The sequence below is a fragment of the Argopecten irradians genome, chromosome 14 (assembly GCF_041381155.1).
Source record: "Argopecten irradians isolate NY chromosome 14, Ai_NY, whole genome shotgun sequence".
Lineage (NCBI taxonomy): Eukaryota > Metazoa > Mollusca > Bivalvia > Pectinida > Pectinidae > Argopecten > Argopecten irradians.
The window spans coordinates 26,050,648-26,071,533 of record NC_091147.1 but is presented as its reverse complement, the minus strand read 5'-3'; the positions used below and the strand labels follow the sequence as shown (position 1 = coordinate 26,071,533).

Here is a 20,886-nt window from a genome sequence, read left to right as displayed (position 1 = left end):
ATGACGAGAACATGTGCCAACGAGGTCAGTCAACTCTATAACATTAAAGATGCTCCACCGCTGACAAATGGTATTTTTTCACCATAAAAAAACAGGTCAAGACGATTAAGTATTTTTCTTCAGTTACAAATGTTACATACTTTACACTTTTACCACCATTGAAAAGTTTGAGCTTCTAATTTTACTTTAAGTTAAAAATATATAAAAAAAATAATTAATTGCATCCCGAAAAAATTCCGTGGCACTATATCATATACGGAATGAAGTACTGATTGCGCTTTGACCAAAGGCAAAATAAATTATGATATAATTCTTTGTGTTAATTAGACATGTATAAACACGATTAAGCACTGACTATTGTTCAAATGATGAATATAATTTCTGCTCTGTCGGCGGTGAAGCATCTTTAATATTAACACAAAATAAAAACCTGCCTTTTACTCACAACATACAGATGGTATCTTTCAGACTGAAAACTCCAAATGGGGATTAAATAGACAATATAATTGCCGAGTGAATGTGATTTATAAGAGTTGTCTCCCCTTACCTTCATTTTTCAACCCCAACCGTGATTCGTTCTATTATGGATTTACCACCTTTAAAATGGCATTTCTGTTTAAAATCCTAACAAGATCATTGACACGAAAGAAGAAAAAAAACTTTGATAATCTCTTTCGCCAAAAAAACGTGTGTATATGAATCCAACAATTGTTCTGTTGTACGAGCCATTGAAGAATACAATTGAACAAAAAAAAATTAAAAAAAATGTATACTCTTTCCAGTAATTTCTTTCAAATTGACAGTTATCTTTTTATAACACCTTATAATTAGATCAAGTGGTTTCTTAAATCTATGACCTTTTATTATCTAGGATTCTAATGATAGCCCGGAGAAATCGATACATGACGTTGTTTTGTTTTTGTTTTTTGTTGGTTTTTTTTTTGCATTGTGCATGCCATATTTACGTAAGAATGTTCTTTTGATGTACAAAGTGCACAGTTTGACTTCATTGCGCAACAGTACGAGTGCATTTACTCCAAAAATGTGGTCGTTATAAATTAGTGTTCTTCGTTATGTTTGTTTTATTATTTTTTTATAATATTTTTTTTTTTAATTTTTATTTTTTTTCCTTTTGACGAGTGGAATAGTTGTAATTAAATAATTTTTATTTAAATTTAATCCGTAACTGATTATACATATGGAACTTCTTAATTATTTTTTCTATGGCATTTGAAACAGTCTGGCCGTTGGACGCTTTTCAATTTACATGCACTCCCAGTTGCTATTTTTCGATTTGTCAACTTCAGAGTAATGTGCGTAAATTTAAAAAAAAAATTGTTCATCATTTCATGTGAACATTAATTATTGCATCGATACATGTTTTTAAGTTAACTGTTAGAAGTTTTATGTTGGATTATCATTTATTTTGAAATAATGTTATATGTTTTTTTAAAGTACACTGAATAATTTAGAACTCCGTTCTTGACCAACAGTTGATACTGATTATTATAGAATCGAGTAATCTACTCCTAGATAACAAAGTGAACAAGATAAAGTAAGCTAACAGAAGCGTCTTAACCTTGTCAATCATGAACGATAATGAGGCCCTACTGGCAAAATCATACACATCCGGTTTACTGCTCTAAATAATTCAGGTATCGATCGAGTAAATATTAACCTGCAGACAGTCTGTTTTCTCCGAGTTTGAATTCAGAACCTCGTCCGTAAATACTATTATTTAAAACAACGCACCGAGGTAAAATATTGTACAGGGCGAGGTTAATAAATTTTAGCATTCGGAAATCCCGCCGTGGGGCCCCTTTGACTTTGTTCTGTGACGTCACAATGTCACTTCCTAGATACCAACATTGGCTTCTCCCGTTACCAAACATGGCGGAAATCGGACTAACACGAGTGCTCACCTAGTTCGACTTGAACATAGGTAAGTTAAATCAATGAATTTGCACGAGTGATGTGATCTACAACAGTTATTTTTCACATTCCTTGTGAATTTTGTAAATGTCGTATGTTTAGTCAAGTTTGTATGGCCGCTGACGAGCCGCTAGCTGTGGTTGACTGTTGACACCGACAGTTTACACGGGTCAATGGGTTTAAGATGATCGTACACACAATGTCACTTGTAAACTTCTAACGGTATAAACGGTATAATGGAGAAAAATATATCTGGTTCTATTTATGACATAGATGTTTTCTTCCTAAAACATATACAGGTTCATGCAGATAGAACTGTATGTGACACTCGCATGGATTTATTTACCTGTATTAAATACTTATAATATATACAGGTATGTCTCAGCATGAGTTCGGCATACAGTATAAGTTAATGTTACTTGTGTAGATAAGCCGAAATCTGTTCTGGCAGGTGGGTTTGGCAACCCAGGTTTCAAATGGATACTTTGTATATAAATTTGAGTTATAAAAGCGATATAGTCTAATATAGAGTAATTTATTTCTTATAATTGATTAATTAATTAAAAGGTTTCTTTTGTTTTTCGTAAGTAGATTTCTAATAAAAATACACAGTGTTAATTAATTACTTGTTATAAAATAAATTTTGAGAAAACTGTCCGAGTACTTTAGGTCTAATTTCTCATAATAAAAGCTACCATTATATTGATATATCATTGATTTGTTTCGTTAATTCTTAACTCTATTTGTTCATCTTCCTATGAATGTTTCTACTTGAATTATATCTGAATATTGTGATTTTATGAAACTTTATCTCATTTGATAATTAAATTTTGAACGTGCATATATACATATGTAGCATATTCATGGATATATACATGGAGAAGTCGATTTTGAAATGTTGGTTTTCATTTTTGAAAAGTTGATATTATTTTATAACATTCACCAATTTACGATTGAGCATCTTCAGTGAATGAACTGCTTAATTCAAGGCAGCCAGATGGCCCTACATTTTTAGCAGATTCAGATGTAAAATAATCATTTTTAATATATCTGGAGAATCAAAATATATACATATATATGTGCTTCAAACCCAAGAGTCGAATCTGATTTTTGTGAGTCAAAAACATACTCTCAGGGGTCTAAACCTGAAATTGTCTCATATTAAATATGAGAATTTACAGGAATCTCCGATTTTTACCACGATGTCATCATGTCTCTATCACAACGTTTAATTGTCCAATGTATCCGATACACATTAAGTACTAGAGTCTATATTAGACAGCCGGAGGGCTTCTTCAATCGACCTTTATCCAATTTCAACATGTTGACAATATAATGTTATATTGTGTGTGTAATGTACTAAATTCAGTCTGTATTGTAGTAACTAGGGAATCTCCAGATCTGTATTTCACCTTTCATCGATTTTTGTTTTCAAATCTAATGAAATATAAATATCTCCTAATGTGTAGACGCGTTATTTTATTTATTTCATTTGAGAAAGTTCGTTCCTTGTTCAATATCGATTTCTTTTATGCGTAGATCCATTTTCCTATCGGAATATTTCTTTCGACAGGTAAGGGTTGAAAGATTGATTAATACGAAGAAGAATATTCTCATTGTTATTTTATAAAATGTAAAATTACATAGAAAGACACTTTTAATAAAGTACATGTTTATAAATATATACAGTAAATAACACATTTTGTCAAATCTCCGTATATTTTTCATGTCCGAATTTGAATTTTCAGATATATAAATCGTCTGGCTAATAATTATGTAACATAGACACTAGAATAGCGTCAAATACATAAACGCTAAAGTATATGTGAATTTCATATTTTTTCTTCAAACAACATGTACAACACGTTATTAAAAGCCTTACTGGGACATATTTTCATAAGATTCTTGTCATAGGTTAAAAATCAAGGTAAGGTGCCAATGAATTATAGGCAAAATCTATTGAAAATATCACAATAAGCCTGCAAATGCTTAGAGGTAAAAAGAAAATCAACGCCAGAATTTGTTGGTTTGATTAATACCTTTACACAGAATAGAACATGCAATAATAAATGATATAAAGATAACTCCAAAATCACATGTCGATTACGAATGCATTAAATCTGTCAAGCATTATATCAGAAAGTGTTATAATCGTGTTTGTGCCGAGATATAAAGCCTACTAAGGTTATCTCATAATAAGTTTACACAATAAAACACCTAAATCTAAACCCGTTACCAAGCACGCACATATACACATGTAGACAAAGCCACTCGAAAGGTCAAGTATACATAAAAAAATTAAAACCTGCCATGAAAAGTCTATTAAAGCGACCGTTGTTGATCTTTCGGGTTCCAATACAATGCAGATGTTGACTTAGAGCCGTAACTGGCCTTCTAAAGCCCGTTTTTACCTGAGAGTATATTTTACCCACTGAGAATAATATACGTTCAAAGCTAAGGTCTATGTTGTGTGTATACTAACGGTACACGGCATGTTTACTTTACCTCTTGACCGAGGACAACGCGGGTCCAGAAATATAAGGCTAGTGTACCGTATATAACGTCGCACATTTAAACCACCCTGTATATTAGATTAGCTATATAATATGATTTCAACAATATTTGAAGATCTTACGTACACAATGAAAGGCAGTGGGCCAATTATTTTATTGGTGTACTTCTATAAACATACGTGTAAAACGTTTTATACAATCCAAGCAACTTTTCAAATACCCTTGATAGAACAAATATATACATACGTAATTAAAATCCGATAGAAATCTAATGAAAAAAAAACCTTTAAAGTTTTAAGAATACAAATCTGAATTGAATCCGGATTGAAGTCGTGTTTTTACTGTTCTCTTATATCAGAAACATATATTAGCTACAATGTAAAACATGATCACGTTTTTGTAATTTGTCCCCGAAGAACCACGTACTTTACAGTTATTTGTACTGCTTGGAATTGGCGTAGATTTCTTTTTTTATTTTCTTTTATGGCGAGGAATTTGTCTTTTTCTTTACAAAATTGCTCGCCGACATTTTATGTCCCCTGTTCATCATCATGGTAACATGCATGCAGAGTAGGCAGTGTTGAAGATGGGGCGATTAAGTTTTGACAACAATATTATATTGCTATACACTATCACTCCGAGTCCGTTGTGTCTGGCCTACCAAATATGACTAATTTATTTCATACACTTTATAACGAAATTTCTCTGGGGAGTAAAAAGAAAAATAGAATTTTAAATGCATAAGTAAGGGTTAAAAGGCGAATTCGGATGACTATGGAAAATAGAAAGTCAAGCCGATGGGATACAATGAGATAGTTTGAGGGGATGAAAATTAGAAAAGGGTTGTGTGATGAAGAGTTGTGTATTAGACAGTGTTTAAGAGAATAGGGAGATAATTGGCGATAATTCCCGATCATTGCCGATGATAGATCCGAACTAATTAGTTCAGTTCGATTCCTTCCCAGCATCGCAAGCTTGTCAATCAGCGCGACCCGACTGGAGGAAACAAGATGACGTGACGAACACGTTCAATTATTAATCCACCTGCCGAGAGTCTTTTCTCTGTTTGTGTCGACTGGTTTTACCCATTAAGGAACACCTCGTTTGCTCTAATCAATTCCGTATGCACTATCGGGTAAAGATCTCATACATATTTGATTGGCTGACAAACATAGCTCTTGAAGAGGTTGATGGGGCGGAAATGAAAGCCCCGGTATGGCTGATAATTTTGTTGTTATCGATAGTCTCATTGGTCTGTACACACACACAACGAGTCGATGTAGTGTCTGGTTAGCATAACTGATTAAATATAAATTGCTCACTTATCTCTGAAGTCCTACGAGAAGAGAACTGTGACATGACATGACCGTATTGTTTTGTTTCCAAGAGACAGACAGCAAATTAAGTACGAAATTATTTATGTATGCACCAATAAATGTTGACAGTTTTAACGTCTTTAATGGAGTTACGGCCCTTTGAAATGTTTTACCTGTCTATTCTTATCACCAAATGTTTGCATTTGATTTTGTTTTTGTTTTAAAAGACACTCGAATTTCAGCTTCAGTACATAACAAGCTATTTGGCCATTCTATCGTTTGTAAACATTAATTCCTTTTAAAATACCGAACGTGGTTGGGCTAAATGTACACCATGCAATATTCAACCTTTTGTCCAAGTGATTTACCATAAATGTATGATGCAAGAAAACTTCCGCTCCTTTGAACTAATCACAACGCTAACTTGATTAAAACACACGTTTCTACATGGCATAATCTCTTCAAAACTACAAAGTCATTGAAGTTCTGATTTTTACAATGAAATAATTACGCCGTTGTTTCAGCCAATCAGAAGCGGTGTTACAAACGACAGCCTCATTTTTTTTCCATTATAGACTGTTTAATTAAATTTCTAAGCCGATGGAAATGCTTGTCACAAGAAAGTTTGAATTATATATAAAAATGTACGAATGAAAGAGCGCAATGCTATCTTGGTTTCCACAAATCTGCTCTCTATGCCAATGCAAGAGATCATGAATTACTTCCATGAGCGCTAAACATAGAGTAAAGATAATCAATGATGTGAATGCTTGAAATTACTTTCGTATCGCATATACACGTACATAATATCTCAGCACATTGAATAAATCCACATTATAAAGCTGTTTCAGTTACAAGTCTTGTAAGTAAGCCAGCCGCAAGGCACCGTTATCGACATCATTACACGTAAATCTATCCGTAAGCCGAGTCCATTACACATAGAAATCCGTTGGGCTTATTTATCAATATTTCCACAATTGTCGGAGACTGTATTGTCTAAGTGGTTACTGTCAATGTTTGGTTATCTACGATAGCAGAGAAATCGACGTTCTATTACCTAAGTTACATCCGAACTGCCAGTGCCATCCAAGGTATGAAAGCACACGTTGTTTTGTCACCTTGAACAGGAATAGAAAGCAACATTTTAGTAATACAATACTCCGTATACCTTTCTAATGGCTTGTCTCAAAGGGCTTGATGAATATGCAACTATCACACAATTGTTCACTCATAGCAAGTTCTGAAAGCAGCATTATATTTTTTTATTTTTTTTTTTTTTGAAAATATAATAGAACATGTATTACATTCAAAAAGTTGTAATTTCTATGTCTAATTTAAGTTATACGGTACTTGTATGGTAATTTCTGAAAGATCAATCGATCACTGAACAGTTTCCTTAGTCACCATTACGAAGAATATAAAATAATAATAATTAAAAAAAGTACTCATATTTTTCACACACAATGTCCCAAATCATTCGCCTGATGTTGAAATGCAGTGACATGCATTTGTATCATAAGAACTTTGGCGTTCATGTTCTGCCAACGTCCATTGATATATGGACTGTGTATCGGAACATTGTGTCCCCTCGGTAACTACCAAGGTTCCTGTGCAATGCTTTATAGTGCTTGTATCCCGAGTTATGGCACAGTTATTGACAGATAACGGTGTTAATAGCAGGCCTGATTACCCTCTCTCCCTCATTAATGTGTGATTTGATTGGTGCAGCCGCGCGGAATCCTATCCGCTTATTTCCGCGACGGACGGCATTCGGTGATCTGTCTCGATTAAGTCACAGCCATCAGACAGTTGATCCTTTGTCCATGTATCGATCTTGGTCCACCTTAAGTTGGAGTTCAATCGAATAGAGTTTTAAGGTATTGAATATGACAGATATTGATGCAGCAATTGATCTCTGTAACTTACCTGAAGGATTGTTATTTGCATATAATGATTATGTGGATGTTGCAAATGTTTGTGGTAGATTCACCAGCGACTTGTTGTAGCCATAGGGATCGTATATGTGTTGATTAAAACAACACGATTCGATTAGAAATCGAAATTTGAATCTATACATTCTAAAGACAACGAAGAAGTCAAAATAATGTGTTACCGTTTTTCCTTTCGGATATCACAGAAACCCCAATCCTAGCTAGGTTCATAACGTTAAAATCCTGCGAGTCGAGGGTGAGGGGAGGAGTTCTTCTGTGAAAACAAACTTGAGAGACTAGTGTAGTCTAGGTGCTTAGTTCCTTTAATGATCCATACATGACATCCCTTCCCTCAAAAAGTACAGAAATAGAAAAACCAGAACACATTACGTTGTATGCTACGTTATTACCTATAAAAGCAACTACAGTGTATGATCATTTTCCGATTTCTGTAACCCTAGTGTTTCAATTACCCGGTAGGGTGATCTTTCATAGGATTAGCTGTTACCCTGTGTGGACATATGACGTTCATACACTATAATAATCAACATAAAACGGGGTCCCTGACCGCGTTTATCACCCCTTAATCGTCAAATAATAAGCATTAATTTGGCCCGAATTAAGGGTAATCAGATATTCTATACTTATACGGTGGTATTGGGCAAATCATTAACCCGTAGGATAATATGTGAACCTTGTTATACTATTGGACCTTAATCGTGTGTATGCGCATGCCAAAATGAATATTTGGTTATCAGTTTTACAGATAAGAATTGATAAAGCACTTATCTTTCACTATGACAACCAACCATAACGAGATGAGGCCACAGTGACCTATTTAAAGTACGGTGTACATGGGACTGAACTGTATATAGTGCCGGACATGCTTGATCGTACGTTTCGTCGAGAAATCGTACAAAGTTCAGAACTTAACAAATAAATAACCAGATCCAGAAGTGAATACATTCGAAAGGTGTTTGCTATCTTTGGATTCATAATACTGACTCCACCGTTCAGTGCGTGTCTATATAGTGTGTAAGTCTATGGTTGACCCAAAGTGTTTGGAAAAAATAAGTCGTGAAATGTGACCATCTTGAATCGGGTTTTACTTGTGTCAATCATACACTAGTCTCTTTTCTTCGTATTCAATGCCATCAGTCAGTCTCCCAAAGTCTCCCTGTGTCCATTAATTTTAAAAATATACAGTTTATATAATGATGAACGAAATGAAACAAAGATTCAAAGCATTGAATGAATTCTTATGACATATAAACTGATATGCAAATGGATGACTGAACTTATGGAACATTCTAATGATTTGAATTTTGCACGGAGTGGTATTTAAGAAATATGATGCTAGTTTGAATTTTGCACGGAGTGGCATTTAAGAAATATGATACTTGTCAACCAGTTATAATTACCTATATAGATATACCTACCTTTTGAGTATTAGTGTTAATGTATGGAAACTGATATCCTTATTGAGCTGTGTTTTAAATACTATTTCTTTGAGACTTAAACTTGCTTGAAATTCCTGTTCACGTGATAATGTAGATTTCATAATAGGTCAATTATTTCACCATTACGATAAAAAACGGAGACAATTGATCGTGAAATAATCACAGGTAATGGCTGAGATGGTGATATTCCTGGGCGTTTATAACTACATAAGGTTACCTGTTGTATAGTAGAAAGAGGTCACCAATTATATGTAGTATAACTGTCGTTAAATATTCAAAGAGAATAATTATGCTGTCATAAAAATGATTATGGTGTCATGTATTGTATGAGAAAATAAAACCATAAAAATTTTCTTTTACACACCAAGGACAAACTGTCTACGGCCATAAAGAAAACCCAGCATTTAGAAAAAAATATTTCTTTGCTATATTTATATGTTATTTAAATCCATAATAATTTGTCATTGTATAATATAAACGTGTTTCCATAAAAAAATGTCATTATGTTTTTCATACAATTAATTTCGGTGTTTATATGTACTAGTAATGGCTGTAACGTAAATGAAACGTACACCAAGTAAATTAAATAAGTTGTTCACGTGCAAAAAAATACAGTAATAATAATAATGAAACAAAAAAAAAAGAAAATAGTAATGATAATATTAAAACAAAACAAAATACATAATCAATGTTGTATTCTAGATTTATTTTAAAGAAGCTTTAAACAACAAATTACCTCATTTTCACTTTTCTTGTTTTCTCAAAGTGAAAAAACCGGAAATAAGCAATTGTAATAAATTAAAGACCAGAACGCTTCATTTTCTCATGCTATTTTTAACCTAAAACAGAAAAACAAATTATTCCTTCGTATCTGATCCTTTAAGTTTCGACTGTTTTGATGATGCACCTCTAGGTATTGTGTACAGACAAGTTCATAGTGTCCATAACAACTAGAAACACTGTAAACATATGTATATTGATTTATCACCTGAATCCTACCTATAAAACAATAAAGAAATACAAAATGGATGATACTCAAAGAGAATATTTGATAGACCATAAAGGACACTAGCTCTCTTTCAGGGAAACAGAAAAGTGTAATAACAAATTAAAACTATAGTAGCAATTGCGAAAATGTATAATATTTTCTGCTTATACTAAATGATAACTTACTGAATATCTGTTTGGGAGAGCTTCAAAAGGATTAATATACCTCTTGGTCTCCAAAATAAAGTCAATAAAAGATTAACAAGTAGTAAAATTATCCACTGAGGGACAACCGCAGCTATAACCAGTCAAGATATCAAGAGGCATCAGCACAATCAACTACTAGCTTTGTTTGATACGAAGTTCAGCCAAAGTAGATACATTGTAGGTGTGCTGCATTCTAGTGTTGGGCGCAAAAATAGAAAGAGAATATTCCCACTTAAGCTTGTAATCGATCATACAAACTGTAAACAAACTAGTTTTCGAGTGTGATTATTTCGCGGGCATTTTGAAATCGCAAAATGTAATCACCACGAAAATGTTTCAAACATGTTGAAGGTACAATATAATTTTGTGATTCTAAATCGCGAAATTAATTGATCGCGAAAAAGTAATTTAGCACAAAAACGCGAAATTAAGTACCCGCGAAAGTAAAGTTTACAATATAGGCTTCTATCGTTAATGATATTCCATACCGAATGTCTTTTATTCAATATAATTGTTGAAAACGATGTCCTTGGACCATTAATGGATACCGGTTTCTCACCTGTGGGAAAATGATATCCCATAGCAATGAAGGTTTTGTTCAAACAGGTATAATAATATATAATATAATATATATTGTAAACATCGTATGTTCTCTAAGAAACGATCAATAGTGTTACTACAACACCTGCTTGAGTTGAATGTTTATTCATTTTGTGACGTGACTACACAACACATATCTACTATTGACACAAACCGATCACGGGGATACTTCATAATGTTAGAGCACTGTCACCATGATAGTTGGATATTATTCATTAAGTACATATTTCACGACAAAAATAAGGCAATCTCCGCAGGCTTTTGTTATTGCCATACCCTCCAACAAAATGGGAAATTGACAGTAATATTTACAAATGAAATTTGTCGCAATCATTGGGACCACAATGGCTGGGTGGTTAATGTATCACACATTCTACAATGCCCGTGGCAAACTCAGTTGAAGCCATTTTTATTATATTTTATATCCACATTCATGCATTGCAATAAACACTCTATTGTAATTGTAAAGGTTCTAAAAAGGTAAAACTAAACATGAACAGAAAATTATGCTCAGATCTGTTCAGTTCAGTTTTTATCACTTTGAATCATTTGGTTCATCAGTGGTACAAATATATTCAGTACAGTGCAGAGATTGACAAGAACAAACAAATACACCCAAACAAAACACTCACATCTTACGTAGTGTGGTCCGCTAAGCCTGCCTATATCATTAGGCTTTTTCTAAGAAAAAAATGCCTAATATATAGTCAGCTCGCGGCACCTCTTAAAATGTGAAACCGTAGGACAGATTTACATTGCATGGACGATATGTTAGAAATATGCCGCTGACGTAGCGAAGGTCAAATCTGTCCTACGATTTCACATTTTAAGAGGTACCTCGAGCTGACTATATATTAGGCAAAAATGTTTTTAAAAAACCTAATAATATAGACATGTTTAGCGGACTATACTTAGACATCTCACAGGACTACCATAAATCATGCTTAATAAATTCAATTGCATTTATATATTAAACAGAAGAACTATATACCATCAATACTTGTCTTTTTCAGTCTCACCTCAAATTATTCACACTACATTAACATCACATTCATCTAACTCTGGAAATATATACTTAAACTATTGTTTTCATGTTATGTATTTATAGCTATTTGGAAAAATTATATCCTTTAGTCAAAACCTTACACAGCCGAAGACTGGTGATAACATTAAAGAACACAATAAATCCTTTTCATTGTATTGATATAATGAATTAGGAGTATCTGGAGAAAAGTCACCGACCAACAACGCGTACAAGGCAACTGCCAAACCTTTTAATCCTCTGACTCGCAACCCAACTAGCGCAGCATTTTTGACTTGTCATAGAAAATAAACCCTAGAATCACGCAAGCGATATATTAGAACACAACAATAACTTTATAAAGCAGCGATTATGAGGTATATTTCCCTTTTTTATTTGTGTAATGTTAAATACAATCCCGAATTAAACCAACAAATGATCGTCTGTTAATCTGAATTACTAGATCAATGGAACATTGTCATTACGTAATGGGATACCGAGGTATTGGGTTGTAAAATGTACTAACTCCTGCAGCGAAATGTCACATTAATATGATAAACAGCTAGTGTATTAAAACCAGTACAGGACTAGGTAGGCGTACCCGTATAAACTGGGCTATGGTTTAAAGTCTCAGCTATTGACTGAACAATATCTATCTGTTAATACATGGGATTGAAATGAACTGTTCATATTATATAGCACAAACAGGTAGCACTTCTTAGTGGTTTATTGTCAAGTGATTCATTCATGTTATAAGGAGTTCATTGTAAAGGTAAGTGTGACGAATATGTAAGTGTCTTATAATATTTTATATGAATTCTACAAAATATTGTCTGTCTCAATTAATAGATAAATATTTTGGATTTATTTTTTGTGTCAGCTATTTGTTAGGTTTTATTTTTAGTGTGCGTCCTATTAACTATTAACCGTTGTGATTAAATAAGGACCCTTTGTTTCCTAGGAAAGTAAAATACATCAACTAAGGGTTTGGTCTTCGTGGATATCAAACTCACAATTCAGACTTAAAATGAAGTCTGACTTTGATATCTCATCTGTAGAGGAAACTTCACCATTATAACCAACAGAACGTGGATGTTTAGAAACTTAGTATAGAACTCCGATGAAATACTTATTTACCCATGAGTAAATATGAATGTGTAAATGTGTGAATAATTACTACTTTTTGATCAATAACATAATATTTACTTCAATAAAACAAATATGTTCAGGAAATATAATTGTCATTTAATCAATGAATTTAAATTTACTCTTCCATCTTATCAATTTGAGGTCAATACCATATCGCTTTGTAACTTTTTAATATCCAATTATTATCTCTACTCTTTATGTACATATCATTAGCTAAAACTTAAGCTTATAGGGATGATAGAGGTAGACTACATATTCTGTACTAAGCCATTTGAATCTTCGTTGATGGATGCTACTCTTGGGTAAGTGGGCTGCTCTTAGTTGAGTGCTGTTTTGCTACTGTGGTGATAGTTTGTGGTGCTTATGCATGCCACCTAGGAAACATAAAGCTTAGAAGAGATAAAGTATTCTGTGCTTCATCACTGTCCCTCATGTCTTCATGTTTAGGGTAATGGACTTGTGCATAGTACAGACGCTTGGGTAAGAGAAATAATCGAGATGTTGCAATTTTATGCAGAGTTTGTGGTTTTGTCGATATGTTTTGCCTCTACTCTTGCTATTTTCTCTTCTCTTTGGATAAATCATATTCTTTGCACTAGAGAATCATTTGAACGGTCACGGTAGCATACACTGTATCTAAAATTTTCCATTATATACATTTCTTGGTTGAATGATTGTCTCCAATACATTGTTGACAGCCATATGGTTCTTCCCTATTTTCCCATTAAATTCTATTTCAGGAACTCCATACTTGATAAGACTTCATACATGATTGTATGTGTACGTGTTTGTTGACTGTTTGCTATTGACGACTCTCTTCGATACCCGTAAATTAATTATATGCCCTACCAATTTGGAATTTGACACATAAAACTTCATTTCTCTTCGCAAATAACCATGTAAAATAATTTTAAAGCTGTTTAATTAAAAAAGCAGAGCTATACAGGTATGCGTTTTGACACCTGTTAAATTTAAATATCCTTCCAACGTTCCAGCATTAACGCTATATGAAAAAGGATCTTTGATCTTTCTCGTGTGTGCGAAACTAAATTTAAAACCCCCCTACAAAGGGTAGATCTCTATCTGTACGTCTTAAGTCATATATTAAGCCTTACGCTTTAGCAGATAGAATATTTCACGTAGTTTAGTAACTTTCGAAGCAGACTTCGGGCTACATAATCCGGATTTTTGCTAAGAGGTGAAAGGGTTATCAAGTCCATTTTACAGAGTTTCAGCGTTATTTCTCGATCGTCATATATAAAAAAACTTAAAACATTTGACAATAAAAAATATCAACTAAATTCCATGGCATCCGTTTAAATAAAAAAATGAGATTTCTTTAATAAAAATTTGCCATACTTCGTGAAACTTATTTTAAGCTTGAATGCGTAAATAATTTTTTTTTTATTTTTCGAATATTTTCACGTATTCGCCAATTTAGTCATTTTCTTCATTAAGTTGGAACTTATAAAAACAACATAGCCTTAAATGATTTTGGCACCCACGTTTGTTAACAGTTGTAAAGTGGATATACTTTTGAAGTTTTACCGTGGGTCTTCTAACCAATTCTCTATGGCTTGTTACATTTTCATTTGGTGTATGCGTACTTGGCAATTGACACGAAGTAGGACTTTGGTGTGTTTAAACAATAAATATGAGCTATTGTATATGTTTGTCTTACACCGTAGGGTTCATTTCGGGTTCTCTATAGTTGTACACGTGTACTGAATGCAGTATGCGACAGAACATATCAAAGATATACTATATCAGCCTAAACATACGTACAGTCTTTTGGTTCAGATCTTATTTAATCAGGAATCTGATCGATTTTAATCCAATAATCTTGATTTTAGATTTTTGATTCTAACCGTGAGAATTGTACATGAACCTTCTGATGATTTGCTAGTCTTAAAATCGAGGAAATTCGAATACTTCGACAGAGTATAGTGCAGGAACTTTGCATGAATAATAATTATAATTCTGACTAGCATCGCGGTTGGTTTCACTACGCTACGCATATGCTACACTTATCACGAAAAGGCAAAAAAAAAACTGTCTGTTAAGAGTTACCCAACCGACCCTAATTTTTTACACCCGACCCTAATTTTTTCTCTCCACTTTCCTATGAAAAAATATTAAAAAGACGGAATTTTGATCTCAGACTCCGGTTCCGGTCATCATTTTAGAGTGAGAAATACTACAAAAAAGGGGAAAAAATCCTCCCGATCGACCGACCCTATTTTATTTGCCAATGAAACCCTAAACAGACATATTTTTTGCCTACGTGATAGCGTAGCGTATACGTAGTGCATTTAACCATGAATCTTTGAAGATGAGCACTTATGTACATACCATTCAATGCTCTTGTATTCCGAATATGCATATTACAGAGTTATCTGCACTTGCGGGTAGGTATTGATTGTGACGTCATGTGTTTGGGAGCGTAACGTCATACGTTTAGGAGAAAACGACGTGAATTGCGCACACGAAATAATGACATAACAATCGATACCTACCCGCAAGGGAGCTAACTCTGTAATATGCAAATACGGAAAAGCAAACTCGAACATGTTGTGTACTAAAAGACTGGAATGACTCACTAAATCTCCAAACTTGGCACTTAATCCAATGCTTATCCTCACAGACACGGTGTCACTAATTCCGGTCCAGGGGACGACTGCCAACACTTTGTAGGTGGTGGATTGGCATTGGCGTCGTAGCCACAGACACAAAATATTTACATGGTGGTGTATATGTATAAGCGTGACTTAAGAGAAAAGGATATCCTAAGAATTATGATTAATCTTGCATTATGTAGTATGGGTTTCGGTGTGTCAGTAAGTACATGTATCATGATATCTTGGGCTTGAGAAAAGTCAAACGGAAAACCAGACAACCATTCCTTCTACAATAACGCTGTCAGTTTTATAGTAACAATTTAATTTTTGTTATATCGCAAGAAAACTGAAACCTAAAAAACATCAACATAATATTTAATTATTTTCTCATTTTCTTAGAAAACAGTAAAGAAAAGGTATAATTGACTGTCCGTAAGACAATATGACAATGGTCCTATATAAAAGAAGGCCGTAACATTGATTAGGAAATTGTTTAAAGTTGTATTTCTTGTAATTTTCACCGTCACAAACTGTCATAAAATAAACAATGTGTAAATATGGATGCGTATATATGATGGTTCAGATCCATAAAAACATAAGTCGGTAAATATGGAATGTTTATAACTTAGAGAGACGGAGAAAAAAAGTAGAACACTTTAAATACTTTTTCTATGCCAAAAATGTAGCAAGTCACAGACTATTCAACTTTAAAGGGTGTAGATAATACGATTGCTCGTATTTGTGATATTGGTTCATCAATTTAGACTATGTATCAATTCCTTGCAACAGTATCCGAGAATATCAATGTTCTCGGGTTATTAAACGGTACCGTATCACCGACGTTATCAACTGTCGCTATGACAAAAGCCTAATAATAGACATGTAGGTGATACACCAGTAACTAAATCGACGACCTATTGATAAACTCATTATATACATTTTTGTATTTCTGTTTTTGATGAAGTCACAATTGTCATGCAGCTGTTAATGCAGGCATACGCATGCTACTTTATGGTCTATTCTTTCCTCTAGTCATAGCGACTACATGCCTGTCGTTAAAACAACATAAAATGCAATCAATTTCCTAATGTTCACCTGAAGGATTCCCTAGCGGAGATTTGGAAATGGGGCTAATTTCCGATGTGACGGAAATCCCCATTGAATGAAAGCGTTTTTAGAAAGCATCACAGAATTATTGATACTATGTGCTTTAATGTTTTCCTTTTGTGTTCTTGGCGACGGAAGTCGATTAGAAAGTATCTAAAAGGTTTTCTGTATGTATTTTATCCCGATGGGGATGTTGCTGTAGCTTTGTTCCACTGTATACCAGGTTAATACGTACATAGAACATAGGTTTCCCATTAAGAAATTAACATATAATGTGTGTGTCTTTTTAATTTAGCTGTATAAACCAAGAACTTAGGTTGATGAATTTACATAATTCATTATCATACTAATCTCTTTTTGTTCAATGTCACACTTTGATGATAAAATCTCTCATTCTAATATCACCAACATGTGTTAATAAGAAAATGCTTCAGTGAGGTTATTCCATCGATACTGTATAATATTGATTTCTTTCTGTATTTTGCAGATGAGCCTTCCGGCTTAAGTGAGAGGAAAATATAGTGTTTTAACAACTGTATCCATCAGCGTAGCAAGATGAGTGCACGTCGCCGGAAGAAGGATGAAAAACCTCCGCCAGCAACTGGACCCGGAAGTAAAATCATATCGCTTCCGGATCCGGTGAAAAAGCACTTGAAGCGAGTCGGAGATACAAAGAAAATCCATCTGAAATTTGGAACCGGAAACTGGAAGTCTTTACCAATTGAAGTGTATAGCAATGAGGAACTCTTTGAACTTTCTGTGAGATTTAGTGCTGAAAACAATCGACTAAAACGTCTCCCAAAGACTATAGCAGCCTTAGAAAACCTTGAATATATTAATGTGCAAAACAATTCACTTTCGGCATTTCCTGCATCTGTGTCGCGTATGAAAAAACTTGTAACACTAGACATTGAAAATAACAGCATTAAAAAGCTACCTCCGGCTATTCACAAAGCTACGGGACTGACGACGCTCCTCGCCCGCAATAACAGAATACGTGGCTTACCAAAAAACATCGGCAAATCGACGTCATTGACGTTTGTGGACGTTTCTGGAAATTTGATCAAATCTTTCAAAAAGGGGGTTTATGAAATGACTGGAGAGTTAGACCTTTCTGATAATAGGCTGACAGAAATGCCGACGGCAGCAGTGAAAAAGCCAAACATCCAACGACTTAATTTGGCGCGAAATGGAATCACGTATATGCCTGATAACATCGATAAGTTACAACGTCTCGTGTGGTTGAATCTCTCCCACAATTCACTGTCGGAACTACCGGCTCAGATCGGAGGTGTGAAGTACCTTCACTTTTTGGATCTTAGTCACAACTGCCTGAAAGCTCTGCCAGAAGAGATCTGTAACCTTGGTTACGCATTGGATACCCTGAATATCTCTCACAACGAGATTCCAGTGCTGCCCGACGATATGAACCATTTACAGAAGCTGAGAGTTCTGGATGTAGCTCACAACCAGGTCGAGTACGTACCGGAAGGAATCCGGGAAATACATTCCTTACAAACTGTCGACATCTCCCACAACAGGCTTAACTCAATGAAGTTTGCCGTGTACTTGAAAACCCTTGAACATCTTCATCTGTCAAATAACCAGATCGAGGTTGTTCCGGACGTACTGGACAACATGAAGTGCCTTGCCACGCTGGACTTGTCCAACAACAAGATCAAGGAACTCCCTCCGTGTATTGGCCATATCAAGACCATCAAATCTCTCAACGTCGGCAACAACAAATTGTCTGTATTGCCTGATACTATCGGTCAGGAGCAGGTTCTAACGTTACTGGACATTAGCCACAATCGTATATCGGCCTTACCTTCGGATCTTCGCAAACTCAGAAATCTCGAGACATTCGTTATCAGCCATAACGAAATCGCCGCCATGCCAAAGTCCATTGACTTCTTATACCAGCTGCGAACCTTGGATGCGTCCAGTAACGGACTTACTGAGCTCATTCTTCCCAAAACGCTGACCTGTCTAAATCTCTCGGACAACCCGATGATGATAAACCCGAATGACCACAAGTCCACCATCGTGGTTATGGGCGATAAGGATCACCTTCGGAACCTGACGTCTTTATCGTTATGTAAATTAGCTCTGGATGAAATTCCACCCAGTGTCTTCAATCTACGGTGCTTGAAATGTCTTGATCTCTCCAACAACTCGCTCAAGAGTCTAGGTGATAACATTTGCAAACTCAAGGCGCTAGAATGTTTGGAAGTCCAGCACAACGAGCTGGGCGCACTCCCAGCTAACATCGGGGTCCTGAAGAAGCTTCAGAAACTTCATGTCAACAATAACGCTATAGAAACGTTCCCTCCTAGTCTTGTCAAACTCATCTCTCTCTGTCGTCTAGATATGTCGTTCAACAAAATGTCCCTCCTCCCAGAAAACTTCGGTGACCTCAACAAACTCACGCAAATGGACGTGTCAAACAATGAACTTTTGACCTTTCCGATTGATCGCATTGATGTCCTCGCTTCTCTTCTCGAACTCAACATTTCCAAAAACCACATTAACAATATCCCTACGGACTTTCCGTATCTGTACCGACTGAAAGTTCTTCATGCAAGCTGCAATGACATCAAAAGCATTCCGAATGATATTGATAAGATGAAATCACTAGAGTATCTGGATTTATCGGACAATGTCATAGAAGGTTTGCCGGAGAGGATTTGTAAACTTGCAGCCCTTAAGGAATTAGATGTCACAGATAACAAGATCATGACCGTCTGGCCAAAAGCCTGGGCAAATCTCACCTCGAAAATTGTGGTAAGGGCTTCTGAGCAATCAGCGTACAAAAATCGCGAACCGCGCGAACGGCCAACGGATAAGGTTGCCGAGACACAAATGAGTCCAAAAGGCGGTAGGAAGGGGCTCAAGGGAAAGAAGGCGGTTGCACCTATTGGCACTCCTCCTTCAAAGCCGAGATCGATGAAATCTGCTCCTCCGAAAGCGTCCTGAAACGTTGATGGACAAATGAAGAGTTGAATCATTCTCTGGACCAACATATATCCTATATATGTAGAAGTAGTCGTTAGAACGCCTATCCACATCCTAACTGTGCTAATCTAGCTTCTCTCGACAAGAACGAACCTCCCGATAAAGATGAGATGACGAACGATACCCGAGCAGCATAGTCGTATCAATCGGGCCCTTGCATCTGTCCAGAAGTGTTCCGACTGACCTCGTGGAACCGTTACGACCTCTCCACTTCCAGACGCTCAGTGGTTGATAGGTTTACATACCTTAGTTTTACCCTGTGATCATGTGATCAGTCATTGTATCGTAATAGTGTAGCGCTGATTACTTATCCGATAATTCAAACTTAAAATCTTATCTGACAGTGCATCTACAACCTTAGACCAAGTATCGCTTTGCCATCCAAGTCCTTGGTCCACGTCGTTTGTCTGGCAGTTGGTGCAAACGGAGCTAGACGGAGAAAATGAAAAATATCCATTTTTCTCTAGCACTTCATCCTCCCATCAAATCATCCAACCCGTTCGTCAAATACGCCTTCGGCCGCGTTCTTTTGGATATTAATGTTTATCCTTAATCAAACTATTAAACAATTGGTGTATTGGATTTCTTACAGAAGTTAATCATGATTGTAATACCCAAGTGGACAACAAGTCGGAGTGATGCTGTCTCTTATCTCCCTTATAGGGAACAATAATGGCGGTGGTGTTGTCGTGGCAACGCGACAACTGTCAGTCTACCTCAGGACGATCACATGATCTCTCTGCAATAACTTCTCTTAGAGCTATGCGATTGATTTTCGTAAATGAAAAGAAACTTTGAAAAATACCATGGTTTCACGTTTAAATATTTACGTTTCATATTCTTTATTTAATGATAGGCAACTGGTTTTGAGGGAGTTTCTTTTTCCAGTATTTAGCCATTTTTAAATGTTGCATTTACTGCTGCTTATTAAAGCTAAAATGTCTTGATATTGGAATTGTAAGTCTCGTTGTGTTATTAAAGACAGTGCTATGTTCAGAGAAGGGTAAGGTTAAATATGGTCTTGTTTTTA

General features: G+C 35.2%; 1 protein-coding gene across 3 annotated transcripts; it reads left to right on the top strand.

Moving 5' to 3' along the window:
- The first annotated feature begins 1,848 nt into the window (after window positions 1-1,848).
- LOC138306845 (leucine-rich repeat protein SHOC-2-like) lies at window positions 1,849-20,650 on the top strand. 3 transcript variants are annotated; one of them, XM_069247341.1, is made up of 2 exons: window positions 1,849-1,942; window positions 17,329-20,650. In XM_069247341.1, the coding sequence occupies exon 2, from the start codon at window positions 17,397-17,399 to the stop codon at window positions 19,815-19,817; it is 2,421 nt and encodes an 806-aa protein (XP_069103442.1). In that variant the 5' UTR covers window positions 1,849-1,942; window positions 17,329-17,396; the 3' UTR covers window positions 19,818-20,650. The 3 variants fall into 3 exon arrangements, with proteins under 3 accessions (XP_069103442.1, XP_069103443.1, XP_069103444.1); XM_069247342.1 differs by lacking the exon at window positions 1,849-1,942 and adding an exon at window positions 12,591-12,739; XM_069247343.1 differs by lacking the exon at window positions 1,849-1,942 and adding an exon at window positions 12,591-12,756.
- Window positions 20,651-20,886: the final 236 nt, after the last annotated feature.